The sequence below is a fragment of the Mustela lutreola genome, chromosome 14, assembly GCF_030435805.1.
Source record: "Mustela lutreola isolate mMusLut2 chromosome 14, mMusLut2.pri, whole genome shotgun sequence".
NCBI classification, from domain to species: Eukaryota; Metazoa; Chordata; class Mammalia; order Carnivora; family Mustelidae; genus Mustela; species Mustela lutreola.
In genome coordinates, this window is record NC_081303.1 from 8527175 (window position 1) to 8549282 (window position 22108).

The following is a 22108-nucleotide window of genomic DNA, read 5'->3' on the forward strand; positions in this document are numbered from 1 at the left end:
CAAGGCTCTACACCATAAAATGGGACTCATAATTCTCGTCTTATGTACTTCTGGGTTGTTGTGAAATTTAAATGAGGTGCCAAAGAGCCCAGCACAGTGTCAGCACACAGCAGTTGGTCATTCGAGACTGATACTCAAATTCTTTGGTGGGAACACAGTCTCGACTCTCGTCTTGCCTTCCAGTTCTCCCAGGACAACACATTTTGATACAAATATTTTCATAAGAAAGATCCTATTTTCTCTGTTTAAAAAAGAACATGTGGCGAAGCTTTTATTTAACTCATCAGCTAATGGGTGGAATGAGAACATGTGAAAACCAATACAAAGCAAACCGCAGAGGACATATACATAAACCCAGGTAGAATATTAACAGGTGCAGAGCTGGCTACTTCCGGGCTCAGTGATGAGCCTCCATCCCCACCTGACATTGTACTTCTCCACCCCACCCCCCACCCCCTTGCCCGTCTTCTTCTACACTTTTTCTTCTTCTTCTTTTTTTTTTTTGGAAATGGTCTTATTGAGATCAAATTCACATACCTATTTTATACAGACAGATGTAACAATTTATAATGCAATTTATAACAATTTATGTTACTTTAAATGTAAGAATTTATAATAACAATTCTTAGTATATGTACAGAATTGTACAACCATTACCACAGTCAATCTTAAACATTTTTATTCCCCTAAAAGCAACCCTGTACTCATGAATTATAACCCCCTCATTTTCCCATCCCCTGCCCCTGAGCCATTGCCAACCCTTAGTCTACTTTCTTTCGGAGATACCCCATCACCCCCAGAATAGGCCACAGAATTCCACACTGTGTCAAGCTGTCTGCAGCAGTTCACCTCGGTAGAGGCCTTTCATCCACTCTGGATCTTTCATACAGATGAGCTCATACAAGTGGCCTTTTGTGATTGGCTACTTTCATTTGTCAGGATGTCTTCAACGTTCATCCACATTGTACCAGGCATTATTCAGTACTTCCGTTCCTTTAACAGCCAAATAACATTCCATTGCATGCCATTTTTATCTCACACGGACTGTGTGTTTAGTGTGCGATTTCTCTCAAGACATAAAATATGGAAAGCTCACGAGGTTAGTGTGCTAGAACGTTGTTTCTTTCCCGAATGGAACCTTGATACTAATGTCAGTTTCCACATCCAAGCCATGGGCTCCCAGCAATCTTGGATTCTGGTTGTTTCCCCGAAATCTATTTTATCTGCTTCCAAACAGGTCAGTACAACCCAGTGAGGAGGATTTTCCACTCAGCCTCAGCCACGTCACCACTATGGCAGACATGTCCATTTCCGTGGACACCAGCTCCAGAAAAACATAGAAAAGGAGTTCCCGGGATGACTAGCCCCATGTCATGGTCTGCCGTAGTAGCCAGAGGGGGCTGGTCTGGGAGTATGTGCTTAGAAACGTGAAGAGAAAAGCGACAGTCCTCACTTCTTGGGCGAAATGTGCGAGTGAGGTCTGGCTGACCTTTCCCCCCTGCCCCGCCAGCACCTGGTGCTCGGCAGGGATGTTGCTCCCCCTTAAGATGAGGAAGACTTCTAGGAGACCACTTACCAAGAAATGAGGGATTCTCAGCAAATTTGCATTTCTAGAGAGGAGCCTACAGAAATCCTTCCAAGGAGAGCTGTGTAAACAATTCGCTGGGGGAAACCACAGAATAGTCACCTCTCCACCTGACATTATCAGTGGACGTATCTTTAGTTTCTCTTTTCTGTGACTCTAGAACAGGTCTGCGAGGGCGACCGTCGATGGCTGCTCTCTGCCGGGAACTGCTGCCGCCGGGCCAGTCGGTTAGGCACGCAGCACTTGTCTGTCGAATAGGTAGGATCTGGCCTGTAGTGCAGGACAGGGAGGACAGGGGCTTGGAACATGGGGAATGAACAAAGAACCAGAGGCGGCTTTCTGGCGAAAAAGAGGAAGGGGAGCCATTTCCCAGCCACAGAGCTCTGGCGGACTCCACTCGGCACGCAGAGAACGACGATCCGCTCAGTGTGCAGATCGGAACCGGGAGGCCCACGTTAGCTCGTGACGGAGGTGTCTGGATCCCAGGCTTCTAAGCCTAGTTTCCTTCCAAAAGTTAGGGTCCTGACAGGCAGAGATACGGCGAGCAAAGCCCAAGGCAATGAGGGAAGAAGCAAGATGTTGGAGAGTACAGGGTCTGCTCTGTACTGAAATGAAAGACTGTCTTAGTGACTTGCAAGGAAGGGAAGTGCGTCTCTGTAGTGGAGAAGAGTGAAATGCCGACGCTGGCCAAGGCCTGAGCTGTGGCCCAGTCCAGCGCAATCGCTGGCGGCCTCTGAAGAAGGGCGGGGCGGTGGGTCAGGAGGAAGGAGGGAGAAAGGCAAAGGCCCAGAGTAGAGAAGAATCGCTCAGGGCGGCGAGGAACTCGTGGAGAGTCTGAGTCGGGTGCACCGAGAATCCTGAGGGAAGGACCGGGCTGTGGAAAGCCTCAAGGGCCAAGCTAAGAAACAGAATGTTCGACAGTAACAGAGATTCGAGATTGGTGGGTATAGACCCAACAGTGAGAGAAAAGGGATCTGAATGGGCAGTTCTCAAATTTAGGATGTCCAACAAGATACTTTAAATTTCTTTGTTCCCCAAATGTATCATGGTCATAAAGCCTTCTGAGGATTCCAGGAGCTAAGAAATAAAGGCCTTCTATGTGCACCTTACGATTAGAGTACGAAGTGAAGAGAAGGAGATTTACAAAATCTGCTCAGAAAATCTTTTCTTCTTTAGTCAAAGCACCATGAAGTCTCACAATTACCGTGTATTAATTAGAACTGAAGGATTCCTTGTATGGCTAAGCCTTGGAAAATGGTGTAGAGTTATCTGGTAAACTGATGAAGTACTGGCAATCCAGATGGTAGAATAAAATGTACAATCAATGTATAAAGTTCCAGAAACACTTTATTTAAAAATGGAGCTGTAAATGCATAACAAAATAACATGAGTAATAAAGGTAACAAAAATAAATAAGGAGGATAATGTATTCATACAAAATAAAAATAACATAGTAAAAGGCCAAATGTTTATAATTGAACAAAACCGTGTAAACACTTAAAGGATAATGTAAGTTGAGTAGATGCTAATGTTTTCCTAGACAACTCCTTACCTTCTACTTCCATGGGGATATCATCAGTACCCAAACAGTAAATAAAAGAGGGAGCAATGGTGATTATTTTGTTTGACTTTTTCTTCAAATGGATTGACCCTGTTTTAATGTTTCACTTATTCCTTCAAAGCATTTGTATCATTCCATTCATGTTCTTTCAAACCTTTTCTTTCCCAGTCCTCCTTTATTAGAATGGAGAAGTTAGCTTTACAAGGAGAATAGTTCATTTACTGTTTTTTTAATTTAAAGAAAAATATGAGATTCATTACACAACAGACTTTTGTTTTTACATCTCTACAAAAAGGGTTTTTTTTTTTTTTTTTTTTTTTTTTTTTTGCATCTTTATTAACTGGCCCCAAAGTACAGGAGTTTTTAAATCTTGTAAAGTTTTGACGCATACAGAGTTAGTCTGTCTTTTGAAACCAATGTAGTACAGGATTATTGCTGAAATACTAAAGACCATTCATAAAAGTTGCAAAAGCCACTGTTTTAACCTTTATAGACTGATGGGGTCAGGGGGAAGTCCAAGTTTACTAAGTAATATTTAAAGCAATTACGATTCACCCAAATTACAGTGTTCTGGAAACACAAAGATAATTACTTTCTTTTAAAACTTATCCAAATGTGAACTTACTGGAAAGAGAAAAAACAAGTTTACAGAAGGTATTTTTCCACAGGCTTCCTCTTTAGTGGCACAGGCCTGAGCCTTCATCATTGCCGTCTTGCAGGGTCCTTATAACTGTGTAAGACGGGCAGGATTTACTACTGGGTTCTACAGGGAAACACACAGAAGCAATTCATTGCTTGGGAGCGAAACTATCAGCTAACCTTATGACTACTGGTTCTCCAAGTCTCCTAATGAAGAAAATTTTAACTTCATGATCATTTCAAGGGAATTTTTTTTTTCAACTGTCACATATAAACTTGGTAACACAGGACCCATATACGTGTTCTCAGTTTAAAAAATATACTCCACCTCAACAGTCTAATCTTTCTAGTTATCATTTGCCCTAAAATGAGACAAAATCTTACTTCCATTAAAAAAAATGGGAAAAAAGTGCCAAATTGAGCTTTTTGAAGGTGGAGTAAAACACCGAGGGGTTAAAACAAATACAGTATTATCAATCTCCTATGTACAAAAAAGACGGTTAGTCCTTACCGATATAGAGCTATGCCCACCTACCACTCCCGGCAAATCTTAGTGCAAACATAATAGTTCATCTCCGTCAACCCAAGACAATTTACGTAGCAACAAAGTTATAGAAATCACATATATGCTGGAAAAGTTCAGAACACAAGAACGACTGTCTGGAAAGGTCAGTTGGACTGTGGAGAGTAATATGTCATTGTATCCAATGGTAATGAAGACTAATATAAATCCTATTATTAAGAAGCAAATATAAGTGTTTAACAAATCTGTACAGATGAAGAGGAAGTCCATTTCGGGGAGCAGCTTGGCACAGGAGACATGGGGGTCAGAAATGTTGGGTATTTAATTTGCTTGTAGGTCACAGCATGGCTTAAAGAAAAAAAACAAAGATCTATGAAGGGAAAGGATGCAATCAGAGAATTCAATTTGAAAATCATAAAACCACAAAGGCAAAACTGCCACAATCTGTTTTTTCCTACACGTGCCTCTCGTGGTTTTCTAACGGCCCGAAAGGATTAATAGGATACCGCATCACAGGTAAAAAAATAAATAAATAAAATTAAGAAGACCGAGAGAACGAGATTGTAGCTGACCAAGCTGTCTTGTTTAGTGTAAGTCAACACTACGCTGCTTCCAATATTTCTAGTCATTCCACAGGTTCTTATTTTTAACAATCGAGAGAAAGTCATTCATGTACTGTAACATCTTCCTCTTCCCCATCAGGGTTGAACCTATTGAAATGGATACTGAAATCAGCCTCGGACTCGGCATTCTCAAATTCAGCTGACACTGACATAGCGGCAGGATGGGGAACCCTAGCTTCTGGTTGGCAAAGGGTCGGTGTCTGACCGGGGCTGCTGTGGTTGTTCACGGGACTGGACTTCTGTTTTGGTGGAGACGGCAACATGGCGCTGGGGAATCCCATGTTGTTCAGAGCCTCCAGAGTCCCATCTGGGTCAATCATAGCATTGATTGCTAAAGGAAAAAAAAAAAAAAACAGATAATTGTAGACGCAGTTAAATTTGGATGTGAACACTACTTATGACTAGGGTAATATTTCAACTAAGGATGCTTATATGAGCTTAAATTTGGCTAATCCTTTTGAATACCGTATTTAGAACCCATTTTGAATAACTCAGGAGCTGACCTCTATTGTAGATGACCCTGATCTGAATGAGCTCTCTGGTGTCCTGCACAGGCTCACATATGGGTCTTCTGGAGTCTGTTGGAAGACTGAGGTTTGGGAGAAAGGCCTTTTTGAAATTTGCTTCCATCATTGTGACAGGCGGGAAAACGCTGGGCGGGATTTTAATAAGCCCTCCTAGTTGTATTACCACTCAGAGGACTGGGGTTCATTGCCAAGATGGGGTTCTAAGGAACTGGAAGGCTGAGGAGGCCAGGAGGACATCATCCCACTTGGAATGCTACCATGGCACACTGTCGTTCACTGTCGTTCAGTGTGTGGGGTCGTCAGACGTGTGCAAGGTGTGTGTGCCCCGGAGCCATGGGGATGCCCTCAGAACCCGATGGCGGCTCCAGCAAGCCCTACAGACCTTGCTACTCTCTGAGATGGGCCAGTGAAAGAGCAACTTTCCATCCAAAAGATCCTGGAGTGAGTGGACAAGGAAAAATCTTAGGCAGTGATTTTCAGCTTGGCACGGGGAGAATGGGGAGTTGGCAGAAGGAAGCAGCTTTGATATAATAATCACTCTCAAGAGGTCCTTTTCAAAGTACACTGCTGCTCTATCAGCTAGCAGTCGTTGTGTTATTAGCAAGACTCGTGTCCCCACAGTGGTAAAATATAACCCTTTGGGATGTGGAAATTGATCAGACATTAAGAATCACTTAGTGAAAGCCAACATGTTCTGCCTATGGTAGTTCAAGCAACAAACATGGAGTAGAATCAGCAGCTGACTCTGGAGGCCAGTTGTGCCACTGCAGACTTCTAGTTCAAGACACACACGGGCACTCAGGCCTAAGGGAGACTGGCACACACGGAAATCATGACCCTTTGGCCAATATGCGCTCTTTTCTGTGGTTCACCCAAACAACTGTGATTTGTATCAGAATACAAGTTCATTTGGGTTACATAAAAAGTGTCAAATCAAATAAATAAAGCCAACTGTCAATAAGCATTCTGAGTTGCATACAATTTTAATGCATTATTTTACATATTTTTCATATATTAATATTTATCTACATATAAAATAGTTAATATCATACTGCGAATTAGTCTACAATAGCTAGCCTATATGCCCAAGATTTAACTTTACCTTTTTATTTGTATTGCATTTTATTTTATTTCTTTTTTTTAAAGATTTATTTGAGAGAGAGCACGTGTGTGCGTGTGCCCGAACACAAACGTGTGAGTGGGGGAGAGGGGCAGAGGGGCAGGATCTCAAGCAGACTCCACACTGAGCTGGGGCTCAACTCCCCGACCCGAGCCCAAATCAAGCATCAGACACTGAACCTAGGTGCCCCTATTTATACTGGGCTTCCAAGCTTCCTTTTTATGAATAATTTGGGCAGGAAGAACTATATTTTTAACCAATTGTTATATTTGTTATAGTTAACCAAATTACGTTCTAGTAGAATATTTTAAGAGATACCACTTAGAATATATTTGTCTGAAACTGTTAGTCCTTCCTACTTAATTTAGTAGTACATGTACCTTGTAGCTGCTTTTCAACTCTTTTCAGCTCTTGTAATATAGAAGAAATCTCCTGGAGGGAAAGCAATGACAAAAATCAGCTTCCTGTAAGAAAAGCTTGTTTATTTGATAAGCAATGTTCCTGTGAGAAAAGCGTGTTTATTTGATAAGCAATGGCGCTCACACTCCTCTTACTTGGAACCTTAACATCATTCACATGGCACTACATCCGCAGCAACAAGACGGGAGATCATTATGATACCCAAAAAACAAGATTCAAATTTTAAAATTCTTAATGTTTAACTGCAATTATTTTTTCAACAAGATAACAAAAGACAAGTTTAAGATGATACTACTATACCGTGTATAAGCAATGATTTTGAAATACTTGCATTGAACAACTTTTGACAACTTTGAAAAAGTGCATAAGGATTTTCTCTGAGAAATGGATGAACCATGACCTCAGTTTTAGGATGACTCCCTGAGCCATGAAAACCTGTATAGATTCTTGAGCAGGAGACAAGCAATCTCCCGAGGAAATGATTCATGTCCACTTCTATTTCAGTTCAGCTCTTATTTCAAACTGCCTATTTACAATGTATACTCATTACAAGAACAAGAAAGTATTAGTGAAGAAACATAAAGTTCCTCCTTTATACCATCTATAATTCTGAAGCAATCAACATTTTAAACCCCCATGAGAGATTGTGGAAGGCATAAAACTTCCCAAATCTGTGTATTTCTATCTTTTTAAAAATGTAAATTAACGAACACTTTAAAAGAATATTGCTCCTTTAAGATAAACATTAAATGTTCAATGTTCGAGAACAACTGCCATACCATGCTTGAGGTTTTCACTATAGGGACTTCACTCTCAGCTCTTAACTTGCTTTCTATTTCATCCCAGTTCCGATCCTTGTCTTTAAATAATATTCTAGAAATTTAAAAAAAAAACAAGCATTTTACTTTCCATGTTTTAAAAACCTATCATATGTTTAACAATAATATAAAAGCAATGCATCTTTTAAAAGTTACCCAGGGATAAAGAAACCACTAAACATTACATCAACTACAAATAAAATACTGAACCAATATTACCAATAAACTCATTTACGTGAGAAATCTGTATTAAAAAAGCAAGTGAGTGGTTATGAATACACATGTAAATCCTTTCATAGTTATCTCATTTGTTACTGAAATCCAAATATAAAGTATAGGTGATATAACCCCCACATTTTATCTAATATTTTAATCAACCATAAAATGACCACTTACTAAAACATAGTTTTATTCAGATGGAATATACGCATTATAAACGTAAGATGAAAATAAAATGAATTAGGTATGAAAAAATCGTTAATTGATTAAAGTCTGATCATTCTTTCTAAGGCTAAAAATTGGAGTACTTACTGTGTCTTTAAAAGTCTTAACTTATGTTAGTATATTTGTATACAATGACCAACTAGGAGTTAAGACACTATCCGTTTGATAAAAACAACTGCCAATAAAGATAATTATCCTTACGTTAGAAACTAAACTCAAGTGTCTTAACTTACAAAAAAAAAGTAACAGAGTTTTCATTTGTCTTTTATTTATTTATTTATTTTTAAAAGATTTTGTTTTATTTATTTGACAGAGAGAGATCACAAGTAGGCAGAGAGGCAAACAGAGGAAGGGAAGCAGGCTCCCGGCTAAGCAGAGAGCCTGACATGGGGCTTGATCCCAGGATCCCAGGATCCCAGGACCCTGGGATCATGACCTGAGCTGAAGGCAGAGGCTCTAACCCACTGAGCCACCCTGGCGCCTCTCATGTGTCTTTTAAAAGTGGTATCCTTCTCTCCCAATACTTTGGCATCTCTGAGACATGACTCAGCAGTTTTAGAGAGATGTGAATAAAAGGCACCTTTCTGGTTTCTTTTAAAATCTCTGTATTGAGCCTGGAAATCTAATTAGATAATATCTGCCTTATATAAATATCAACACTGTACAAGTAAGTTATTACTACTGGAAGCTGATCAGTATTTAAGTATTAAATAGTACATATTATTTGTATTTCTTCAAAGATCAATATGCCAGGTTCAACTTACTTTTGAAAAATATGAAATTCATCAACATCAAATCAAGTCTGGAACACCTACAAACTATACATCGCCACGCTTAAAAGGGCAACGATGGTTCTAGAAACTGATAAAAGAATATTCTTCTCAGACTGTTAAATTTTCTAAACCCAAAAGACTAATAAACCTCCTTGCCAGCTGTCTAAGACCTGATATCATCATGGCCAAGACGTTAAGACAGGTAAGTAAATTATGTGGTTTCTAAGAGTCCCTTGCAGCATTAGGACTGGTGCAGAGAAAGCAAAGACTGTTTCATGGACCACCTGAGAACTACCATGAACTCGTGTGATACAGAAAGTCTGCGCTTAGCCACACTGCGCTCAAAATCCAGTGAATTTTGCCAGAACATGGTTACTGGGTAAGATGCATGGGCTTCTCAAACTGTTAAAGGACACATGTTATCACCTTTGCTGACAGTGGTCAGAGTGTTCACCAGAGGTTCCTGATTCATACACACAAAGCACCCCAGAGCTCCAAGCCACTGAAGGGATAAAAAACTTACTTTAAAGACAATGAGTATATACCGTGGTATGGATTTAAGAAGCCAAACGTGGCATTTTGACTTGAGGAAGAGAACTCAAATACACTATCTAAATACTAAGGAAGCAGAAAACTAGATCAAGACATGGCTTTAGACCAGACCATAATGGTTAGAACTTAACTGTCTTTGTTTAAAGGTCATTATAGATCTTTCTGAAAAAAATTCACAGCTTTTGAGTGATCTTCGTATTACATTATGGAATCAAAATCATAGTCAGATTAAATGTCAGCATGGAAAACACAGGAAATGCCAAAGATAATTTCATTCAGCAACTGAACCATTAAGCCAAAAACTCGTTTTGCGAAAGCAGTTGGTTTTAGACTAAAAAGTCTCCAGGTCAAACTCTAAGTCCTTCACTGTCTGTTCTGAAATAGTTTTGGGAAAAAATTACTTAAATGAATTCTCTTAAACAGATAGCCTTACGATTCAATAATATGATGTTCAATGTGTTTTTACCATGACTAGGTACTTATCAAAAACTGATGAAATGTATTATTTCATCACATAAGCAATATAAAATTATATTTGTGTGGAATATTATAATTCACAAACCATATTCAAACATGGTTTCAGTACATCTTAAAATTTTAATTATAGGAATTAGAAATTAATTCACAGCATCGATGAATTTCTGAAGTATTTTTACATAGATTTTACACCTTGACCTTCTGGTATTTCCTGAACCCTTACCTTGATCTCTTAAAAATGTACCAGTTTCTCTCTTCATTGTCTTCTAAAAAATACTAAGTTAGATTCTCTCTAGTTTAAAAGAATGATGTCATCTACACTGTCTTGTCCTATTTTCTACTTTTTAAATTTTTTTGACAAAAGTAATACAGAATGTGGTTAAAAATACAAATCTTTCAGAAAAAACATACATATTATACAGAATACCTACTATATGTGCATGTGTACATATATACACATATAGTTCTTCCCTCCATTCATTTCTTAGTGGTTTATACAAATGACCTCATAACGTATTTACTCTTGTACACCTTGGTCTTTTCACATAATGGTATCTTTACTTTTTCAAACGAGTATCAGTGAAGTATATCAACAGCCCCTCCAAATGCAGTTGGAAATAGGAGGCTTATTTCCTTATTTATTCCCTTAACAGTTAAAAAGTGATCGCAGTTAAAAAGTTAAAAAGTGGGGCGCCTGGGTGGCTCAGTGGGTTAAGCCGCTGCCTTTGGCTCAGGTCATGATCTCAGGGTCCTGGGATCGAGTCCCGCATCGGGTTCTCTGCTCAGCAGGGAGCCTGCTTCCCTCTCTCTCTGCCTGCCTTTCTGCCTACTTGTGATCTCTCTCTGTCAAATAAATAAATAAAAAATCTTTAAAAAAAAAAAAGTTAAAAAGTGATCACGTTTGTCTTTTCTTAAGGAGTACCTTGTATATATAATTAGTTATTTTAATAACTACAATTATGTTGACATCTGCTATTTTTTCAAGATAATTTACTCTTCTCAATTTTCACACATCCTTATGAGTTTTAAGTAAACTTAACTTCCTATAAAATACTAATTTAACATTCATTCATTAACCAGTAGTTACATAGTTATTCTAGGTATGTTAACATTAAAAATCACTGCTCTCATGGAATTTGCATTTTAGCTCGTGTACTTCAGTACCTGCACCTGTATGTTCTGCTATCTCTATGTGATTTGTCTTAATTTCATTATTTTTGCCTTTCTTAACTGATTTTATTACTCACAACTTTTGTTCCAACTGAGCCCGATCACCCCTTTTCCCTTTTTATTATTAGAATCACTAGTTACACAGGATAAAAAGTATAATAACAATGCAATTTCATTGGATCCTTTCTAAATTAAAAAACGTGTACATTTTCAGGCTCAACATTTGATTTCAAGGAAATTAAATTAGTTGCATGCTATTTTTAATAACACATTCTGTAATTTCTGACTGGGCTTCTAAATGAGCCTGTTTCTATTTTCAACACACGCAGTGCCTAAGCAATCGGCACTCTAATGTCACAGTAGCTGAGGCCTGTCTTGTGTGCCCCAGCAACGATGTCACTTCCGAGTCTGCTGGTGCCACCATCTTCTCTCATGGTCACTGAGCTCCCTTCACCATGACAACCCATGCTCCTTGGAGCTGCCCACACAGCAGGCAGCCAGACAGACCGAGGCCGCCCAGTGAAATCCACAGGTCTAATCACAGGTCACACATGCCTCAGGTCTGGCTCAAGCATGCAGTGCAGCTGAAGGTGATGAAACTGTTATTTTCAATTTATTTCCACTAAAATTATATTCTAAAACTAGGACATAGTGGAAGGATTGTTAGCCAAAGGAATAAGTAAGTGAAATAAACAGACCTTTTATGGGAATGAAGTCTCCAAATTTAATCAGACTGAATGATTTCTGACTGTGTGTCACTCGCCCAACACAGTTCTGAGGCCCTCAAGACTGAGCGCGCACGGCTACAAGTATGCAAGCGTTCAGGTCTTACAGGGTTGCGCACACTGTTGTCTTTACCGATGAGGAAGACGAAACTAGCCTCAAGTTTCAGGTCTTATAAAAGAAACCCCAAAGGTCTATTAATTTAAAATACTTAGTGTTATTCTGTGCAGGAGTAAATTGTATCTAATTATTAATAAAATTAATCTAAGTAATTTTATAGCTGTTAACTCTCCATTATAAAGGGCTGATTATTGAGTCTTCTGGTTCCTTTTCTGCCCCCTTCATGTGGCCTAGCTTCTGGCTATTACTTACACCTAAAAAAGAGACGGAACATGACAGTGGCGGCAGTGAGCTCGGTACTGCGGCCCTCACTCGTCCCCACGGGCCGTGGGTGGGGGTAGCCCAGCGCGCAGTGGAACAGGTGTCCCCTGACAATCTAAGCCCAGAGGTGTGAGTGCAGAACAGTACCTGATCTTTCCAGCTGTTTTATCTATCGACTGTCTTATCTTCTTGGAAAACTGAAACACGGATGACAGCAGCAGATTATCTCCCATGACCTGGAACATCCAAAGAAATTACAGTATTATCTCTGTTTTGTATAACCACGGAGAACACTAGTCACAGATCACTAGATTCAGGGGCATTTAGTATTTATGCTAATTTTAATTTAAAAAATGAGGAATGTCATTAGAGTTATGTATAACTAAACTGAGAAAGAGAAATAAATATCAATAAAGGAGTTTCTTTTTAAAAATAACTTGTCCAGTTTCCATACTATTTTGGTCGTATCACTTATCACATATCACTTACAAAGAACAATCCACATTATCCCTATCATCAATCACAGTCACGATCCCATCTTTCATGCCTCTAATTCAAATGGTCAAAAAAGGAAAATACAAGTAATTTAGAATACTTTATTCTTTCACCAAATAATACGAGTATAGAGATCAAGAAGATTACAATCCTTGTTTTTTGGGGCAGAGTCTAATGGGAGAGATACTTTAGAAAGATTTCATTTATTTATTTGACAGAGAGAGACACAGTGAGAGGGAACACAAGCAGGAGAGGGAGAGGGAGAAGCAGACTCCCCACTGAGCAGGGAGCCCAGCGCAGGACTCGATCCCAGGACTCCGGGATCAATCTGAGCGGAAGGCAGAGGATTAATGACTGAGCCACCCAGGTGCCCCTGAGAGATACTTCTTAAAAATTTGCCCAAAAGAATGAATTTTTACGATGGAGGCTCATAGCATCCTAGTTGAAATTTATGGGCAAAGCTAGGTTTGGCAAAGTTCTTCTGTGAAGGGCCAGAAAGTGAAGATTTCAGGCCATCTGGTCTCTGTCGCAACTGCTAAACTCCGTTCTTGTGAAAGCAGCTACAGATAACACACCAACAAGTGGGTTTGGGTGTGCTGAGATAAAGCTTTATCTACAAAAACAGGTAGCCGGATGGATTTGTTCTGCAGAAGCTAGAAAAGGGATTGAACTGGGGCTAGATGTGGGTTCGCAAATCACCTCCTTGTAGTTCAGAACTGCATCTAGACTCTGCAAGACGGTCCAGAAAATAAGACATGGCCCTGGAGGTAAAGAAGCTGTTTAGGACCAGTGCAGGTGTTAAAAGAATGGAGGCAACACTATTAAGTATTTTGTTAAAAAGAAGTAAGTGCTGAATTCTGTGATTCATTGCTACACAAATTCTAATGGAATGGGTGAGGTCAGTAAGGAAGGCACCATGGAAAACGAGAACCTGAGAATGTCAAGGGTTTGAAGTTAGTGCAGGATGAAAAGTTACTCAGGATGTGATCAGCAACATACCGGCAATGGAAGGCTAAACGAACACAGTGGTATCTTGTGGGCCTTGAGGAAACAAACCAGAGCAAGAGTGGAAGACATCGATTACTCAGGCGAGGACAGAGTGTGTTTTAAAACCATCCGGTGCATGGCAGGGGCAACTGTGCAGCAGGCTACGAGCTCTCCCACTGGACATCTCTCTCTACTCAGCACTACTGCGAACACACACATTCTTACATACTAACTTGCAGCTCCTGTTCCTGAAGTCCAGGATGCCAGCCTACGATCAGACTCTCCAGGGCACTGCCACCTCCTCTATTCTCCTACCCACACCCTAAGCCTTGGCCTGTTACTGCCGCTGCATGGCGTTCCTCAATTAGCTCTTTCCATGGTGCTATGGTGTGAAATAACCATTCTTTGGTGAATAAACTCCTCTATATCCCTGAATTTCCCCCAAACTCATTTCAACTAACTTCCATTATCATAAATCTTTTTAATAAACCTCTCCATACCTTATTTGTCATGGCCACATTTATTTTTAAGAGAGTTAAACAATTTTTATCTGCATTGGTTCACAGGTACACAGAATTAATCATAATTCTTGATTCATGATATAAATCACTAGTCTAATCTGGACCACTTTTTCTTTCTCTTTAATAATGATAACTGATAAATTAGAAACTTACGATAAATCTAACAGCCAAAACAAAAGCTAGAATGCAGCACTAACCATGTTACAGAAGAGATGGCCAGAAATACTCATTCTGTATTCCACAGGAAGAGGACACTTGCTTTTGACCTCTACTATATGGCTTGGCTTCACCCATGGGATATTAGCAGACTCGACATGAACATGAAATGTGTCTGCATGGTGGGGCTTGCTCTCTCGTGCTTCTGATGGAACCATGATAAGAACAAGCCTTGGCTGGCCCGCCTGTCCACGCAATATGAGAGACCCATGGGCAGGCCTGGAGTCCACCTACGGCTGACTTCTCATTGACCAGCTGAGTCATTCCAATTAACCCACAGGTGTCAATAAGCACACGGTTACCACTCCATGCCACTGAGAATCTGTGGGCTGTTATGCAGAAACAGCTGACTTATGTAACCTACCACTAGTCAGCTGGTTTCCTCCATGCTATCTCCCTGCCACCCTCCACCCGGGTTAAACAATATCCTGAATCCCATTCTTCATTCCCTGGCTTTCCTTTTCATATCATTCATATCATTTCCATTACATCGATTTCTGGTCCTAAGTATATATTTTCATTTTAAAAATTTATGACACAGAATCACATTGTATATAATCTTTGAGAATCACTTTTTTCATTTAATATTACATGGCTAAAATTCACCCACATTGTGGCATACTGCTGTAGTTCATTTATTTTGATTACTCTGTAATTACTCCATTTGTACACATACAAATTATACACATACAACTTTATACATTCACTTTTCTGCTGATAAAAACTAAGTTTTTGTTATTGTCCACAGCAGTGCTATGACTTCTTCTGTGAAAGAAAGAAATAATGTCAAACCGTTCTTCCAAAGTAACTGCAGCAATTTAACCTCCACTGCTAACACACTGGTCAATGTATCTGTGTTCTCTAACACTTAATATTTTAAGACTTTTAATTTGTTGCCAGTTGAACAAGAATCACATTATAGTCCTGAAATGTTATTTCTCTGAATACTCAGGAAGTTGAACATCTCTGTATTTTGAAGATTTTAGGTAATTTCTCTTCATGTCTTTCGAAGATTTTTCCATTGGGTGGTTTTTACCTTTTTAAGTTGATTGGTAGGACTTCTTCGTGTATTCTGTATACTAATCCTTTATTGGCTGTATGTTTCACAAAAGTCCTTTAATATACTCTAATTTATCCAATCTTTTATAAAAGTCAAAGCTTTCTGTGTCTTTTTTTTTTTTTTTTTTTTTTTAAATTGACTTGCTGTGACATGTAGTCTGGGTGTTTGGATTCTTTTTTTTTTTTTTTTAATTTTTTTATTTTTTATAAACATATATTTTTATCCCCAGGGGTACAGGTCTGTGAATCACCAGGTTTACACACTTCACAGCACTCACCAAATCACATGCCCTCCCCAATGTCCATAATCCCACCCCCTTCTCCCAAACCCCCTCCCCCCGGCAACCCTCCGTTTGTTTTGTGAGATTAAGAGTCACTTATGGTTTGTCTCCCTCCCAATCCCATCTTGTTTCATTTATTCTTCTTCTACCCATTAAGCCTCCATGTTGCATCACCACTTCCTCATATCAGGGAGATCATATGATAGTTGTCTTTCTCTGCTTGACTTATTTCGCTAAGCATGATACGCTCTAGTTCCATCCATGTTGTTGCAAATGGCAAGATTTCATTTCTTTTGATGGCTGCATAGTATTCCATTGTGTATATATACCACATCTTCTTGATCCATTCATCTGTTGATGGACATCTAGGTTCTTTCCATAGTTTGGCTATTGTGGACATTGCTGCTATAAACATTCGGGTGCATGTGCCCCTTTGGATCACTACATTTGTATCTTTAGGGTAAATACCCAATAGTGCAATTGCTGGGTCATAGGGCAGTTCTATTTTCAACATTTTGAGGAACCTCCATGCTGTTTTCCAGAGTGGCTGCACCAGCTTGCATTCCCACCAACAGTGTAGGAGGGTTCCCCTTTCTCCGCATCCTCGCCAGCATCTGTCATTTCCTGACTTGTTGATTTTAGCCATTCTGACTGGTGTGAGGTGATATCTCATTGTGGTTTTGATTTGTATTTCCCTGATGCCAAGTGATATGGAGCACTTTTTCATGTGTCTGTTGGCCATCTGGATGTCTTCTTTGCAGAAATGTCTGTTCATGTCCTCTGCCCATTTCTTGATTGGATTATTTGTTCTTTGGGTGTTGAGTTTGCTAAGTTCTTTATAGATTCTGGACACTAGTCCTTTATCTGATATGTCGTTTGCAAATATCTTCTCCCATTCTGTCAGTTGTCTTTTGATTTTGTTAACTGTTTCCTTTGCTGTGCAAAAGCCTTTCTGTGTCTTTTAAGAAATAACCCCTGACTATAATGTGAAAGACATTTACCTGTATTTTTTACTAAAAGTTTAAAGTTTTGCTTTTGCACCCTTTAGGAACTTAATTCATCTGTAGTTAATTATTTGTACATGATGTGATGTCAGGATGAAATTTCATTCTACTCCTAATAAGGACAAGTGCTTTCTTCCACAGCCCCATTTATCGAACAGCTCTTCCTTTTCCTACAACAGGACATGCCTCTTCTGACATTTGTTAAAGTTTGTGGTTTACTTACTTCATCTCTGCTCCAGGTTCTCCGCCTTGTAATTGTTAAGTGATCAGGGGGCTCTGCTGGTTGAGGTCTTGGATCACCAGACCGACAGTTGTTTCCTTCTGGTGTTTTAGAATGAACTAATGGAGGGATCTTGCGGAAGTTGAGGCTTTCATCAAAAACACGATCAACCAACTAATAGGACAAAAGCAGATCCTTATGAGAATAATTTGGAAAGGAACTGATCCTGGCATTATCATTTTTTTAAAATTAGACAGAAGTTATTCCATTGTCAGGTAGTAACAGAAGCATGATGTCTTCAATAAACCAATTACTCTTTCTTTTTATAAAAAGGTACCTGTTTAATAAGATGTTCAGCTACAAAAGATTTTATTTTTAAAATCCAAAATACAGAATTATGCTGAATTCAATTCTTCAATGGATAAGCTTTTCCCCAAATGGAAAACAGATGATAAGCAGAAAAAGCTGAGCCATGTAAATGGACAAGTTTATTTTACTCACATTGCCTTACCAATGTAAAATAATGTTTCTTTTCCTTTTAGTTTCCTATCTTTTTTTTTTCCTTTTTTTTTCCTCCCCAAATCCAGGTGCCAAATTTCTTCACAGATATATAAATTGCAAATTCCAATTAAGTTTACAAAAGAAAAAAAATTTAAATCCACCAAATAAGTATATTTTGGTCTTAGGTAAGCTATAGAAATTACATATTCTAGTAAAAATGACATACTGCCACCTACAGTACATATTATACAAATACAATACAAAGTAACTCAGGTTTACTGAAGAAGGAATAAACTTTAGTACAATATTCAGAAATAAAACAAAAAGGAAAAATGAAAGTCTATTCAATGAAATGTCTGAATAATTTTACTGGATCTGAGTGAATATATAAGCATGTTAGGTACAATTTAGTTAGAGAGCTGAGAAAATAATATCTTATCATTTTAAATGTACCAGAAGAATTGTGTATGTCTTGCCACCAAGAAGATCTTTTGTTTTTCACCAATGAAGATGATTTTATATACATTTACAATTGATCAATGTGGTAACAAAACTCTACACAGATTCATGAAAGCTCATTTACCAAATCAGACAACACATGAAGGGGGAAAAAAAAAAAACCAACAACAACAACAAAATGACCATTAAAGAACTAGATTATAAAAGGAATGTGACAAAAAGCAGAGGAAGAAAATATCATTAACACAGTTTATCAGAATCAAATTTGTCAAAAAGGCTAGCCATTTTGGGCTACTTTTGAGAATGTTACTTCATAAAATTAAGGAAGCTTATTAGAGGCTGGCATTTTTTTTTTCTGTAAAAGGTTAGATAATAAATATTTTAGGCTTTGTGGCCAATATAGTGGTTGTCTAACTACTCATCTCTGACACTGTAGCACAAAACAGCCAGAAGACAGATACATAAAGAATGTGGCTTTGTCCGAACAAAACTTTTAATTCATTCTCTCAAATGCCCATCTTTCACTTGCGCCGGTTCAAGAGAGCCAGCGTGGCAGAGTACCATTAACTTTATATGATCCAGCAAAGGTACCTTCTGGGGCCAGTTACATGATACTGGCCCCTGGAGCTGGAGAGCAGGAGCCCTGGTTTGGGAAGGACAACAGTCTACATATGCTGCCTTCCCTTCCAGAATTTACAAGAGTGTTTCAAAACTCAATATACATGTATTTTGTCTGTGTGCATAAACACATATATTTCAATTTTCAAAGTATCTTTGAGTATATATGTGTCTTTTTAAACAGAATTATTTAAAGTAGTGGACACTGTAGCGTTTTCTCTTCCTTTGCTAGTAGGGATGTCTACTAGCTAACTGGGTATAAAGATACCTTTGTAACTCAAGTATTTTCATTGTCAAACTTTATAGAAACATTATACAATCGTTTATCAAGCTGTGATTTGCTTTTCGGATGCCATTTATATTCATATTTTAAAGTGAAACCATACACCAAGAATTGGCCGACAAAGTGCTTGTTTTAAACAATTTTACAACTTCATGTTAATAGTAGACCAAATGTTAGCCTTTGCTAGTTTTGTTACAAAAACAGAAAAAGAAATTTTTCAAACCAAAGTTGGAAGAAGCAGTGCTGCATGCAGACGGGGAGGGTGGATGAACTAAAATAAACGAAGCAAAAAGCTAAAAGCAAAAGAAATAAAGAAAAGAAAGAACCTTATGCATTTCTCCATGAAGATCTCCTACCTCTTCTCTAGTGTCTATGGCAGAGCCAGGGGTGGTGGCGGCAGTGCTTACTGTGGTACTGGGCGCAGTGCCCGACGACGTCACTGAGTCTATCTCTCCTGCTACATCGTTGATTTCCCGAGCAATGAGAGCAAGGTCTTGGCTGATCCTGGTGATGATTTTAGAAAAGAAGTTTAATCCCTTTTAAATAACAGCTCCAAAAACAATCATTTGAGAGAGAATCAGTTATGTCAGCTGTGTGTCTAATTAAAGATCTGAACCAAAAACTTAAGATTTCTTGGAAATCCTATGAACTATTTTGATACTAAAAGTCTTGAACTTCAACTCCCGAAGTTAGTAAAAGTAAGTTTCGCAAAACACCGTCACTTTGAAAAACATGTTAAACACCCAGACATAGTGATATATCTTTTTAAAATACAGCGTCAATGCTGATGACTAGTATTAACGGAGAACAACAGTGAGCAGAACCCAAGGAGTCACTGGCCCTGGAAAAGAGAGCAATTACAACTTCATTTTCACTAACCTTCAAATGAAGCTTAGCTTTTCTTTTGATTATAAATACGAGTAACAAACAATAGATGTATTAGTGATACTGGGGTTTTTTTTTTTTTTTTTTTTTTTTCACCAATAGGAGTCACATCATAGTTGCTATAGGTATCTCAAAACAATCAGACATTACTATTTCAAAATTCAACCTGCGGCAAGAATATTCCCGAACCATATATTACATTGTCACTTTAATAATGTTTTGGTAGGGGCGCCTGGGTGGCTCAGTGGGTTAAAGCCTCTGCCTTTGGCTCAGGTCATGATCCCGGGGTGCTGGGATTGAGCCCCACATCGGGCTCTCTGCTCAGCAGGGAGCCTGTTTCCTCCTCTCTCTCTCTCTCTGCCTGCCTCTCTGCCTACTTGTGATCTCTGTCAAATAGAGAAATAAAAATCTTTAAAAAAAAATAATGTTTTGGTAACATTACAAAGAAATGCGGTCATACTGAAATACAACTAAATATGTTATGCATTTAGAAACACTGTTCTGAGAGGAGCTCCAAAGCTTCCCCAGATGGCCAAAGAGGTCAGGAACCTGGATGCAGGACCTCTAGCTACGCACGGCATGTCACACCACACGTTAGTTCTCCCGAGAGCCACAGCGTTCTTGTGAGGTAGAACCTCTCTAACTGAACGTGAGTCAGGACACATTCCCAGAGAACACGAGTGGCCTGATCATGACAACACAACTTACAGATTGCTCAGGCAGGGCCAGATCCCGGGGTGGAGCTCATTTCCACAGAGCCATTTATTTGTGTTATCAGCCACATGGACTGAAGAACTAAATAAATATTATCGGTGATAAGCAAAAGACAAAATAGGATTTTTTTTTCCTTTACTTTTTTTTTTTTTTTTTTTTTTACGAGGTAGAAACTTAATGATCTACCACTGATACTCTTGCTTTCCTCAAAAAGATCTCAATTCAATGAGATCCGAAAGTTTCCTAAGTTAGGAACCCAATTTGGCTCCTTCCACAGGGAAGGTTTTGGAATGGCAAAACATTCTTAAAGCAACATGTGAAAACTTCTGCAACTTTAAAATTGAAAGCAGGTACAAAGTAACATTTTTATTTTTTTTAACTTGGGCAAACACTGCCAGGGAAGGCAGTCACTGCATAACAATTTAGCTACAAATTTAAAAAGAGAAGCTAAAAGGAAGCTTGTGGCCTTGCAGACACAATCTGTGGTCAATTCCTTTATTTACCAATACAAAAAGGTAGGAAGAACACCAATAAATATGTTCTGATCACTCATAACTTAAGAATAAATGTAAAGAGCACATTATATTATATATAATTATGGAATGTGTAGAATAATAGAATGAAAACCACTACGTTATCAAGAACACCCCTAGAAAGAAGCTTTATACTCGTCAACTCACTCCATTCTCACAGCCCCGCTGCAGGAGAGGTAGTCATCACCTTGCTTTACATCTTGTTTTATAGATGAGGAAAATAAGGCTTAGGAGAGGTTATATAAGCTTTTTTTTTTTTTTTTTTTTTTTTTGGTTAAAATCACAAATAAGTGGTATTAACTAGATCACTTTTATTATGTCATGCTACATCTCACATTATCATTCCACATGTAATTTTTAAAAACTTGTTAACTGTTGATAGGATTCTTCTGGAAAGAGTTTAAAGTGTTATTTTAGATACTATATTCAATTCCTGCATTTCTGAAATAAATGAACTAGGGTGAAAAACAGAATAACCAAACTTAAAAGAGACACACACACAAAAAAATAGATAAGCATGCGCTTATCCAAAAATCCACTTTTGGTATTAAGTTTTTTTATGCAGACATTTGTACAATGAAGCTGCTGATATCTGCAGACAGCAGTGGGAGTTAATTAGAAAAAACAAGTCACATACACAGACAACAGCAGTCTCAACAGGTTATGTAGTAAAAACTAAACTACCACAAATAACTAATGTACACACGACGTAAACTGCTCAGTCAGTAAGCACCCCAAAGCCACCTTCTAATTTGCAAGTTTGTTGTGTACCTGCCAGCTGTTTCTCTGGGTGCCAGTTCCTATCTTAAAGTTGACTCAATAATACAGACCATAAAATTGGCTTAAATCCACACTCCTTAGAAGTCTCAGCATCTACTAAAAATCAGCGTTAGGAATTCTAAAAAGCAAAATTATCAAGAAAACCAAAGTAAGGAATACCTTTCAAGTAGAAGGAACAGATTTATAATTCAACAGAGAGTGTGACTCTATTCATGT

The 22108-nt window shown here is 38.6% G+C and overlaps 1 protein-coding gene across 12 annotated transcripts in view; it reads right to left on the reverse strand.

The window, feature by feature from the left end:
* Positions 1–2914: 2914 nt before the first annotated feature.
* CEP170 (centrosomal protein 170) overlaps positions 2915–22108 on the reverse strand; it is a 125259-nt gene continuing 106065 nt past the window's right edge. For 8 of the 12 annotated variants that reach the window (XM_059146680.1, XM_059146679.1, XM_059146677.1 and 5 more), the window contains 6 exons: positions 19307–19484; positions 17123–17293; positions 12484–12572; positions 7778–7871; positions 6959–7010; positions 2915–5262 (listed from right to left, as the gene is read on the reverse strand). In XM_059146680.1, the coding sequence (XP_059002663.1) occupies positions 4973–5262; positions 6959–7010; positions 7778–7871; positions 12484–12572; positions 17123–17293; positions 19307–19484 (874 nt within the window). In that variant the 3' untranslated portion in view covers positions 2915–4972. The remainder of the gene's footprint in view (positions 5263–6958; positions 7011–7777; positions 7872–12483; positions 12573–17122; positions 17294–19306; positions 19485–22108) is intronic. The other 4 variants (XM_059146678.1, XM_059146671.1, XM_059146676.1 and 1 more) reach the window with 3 other exon arrangements.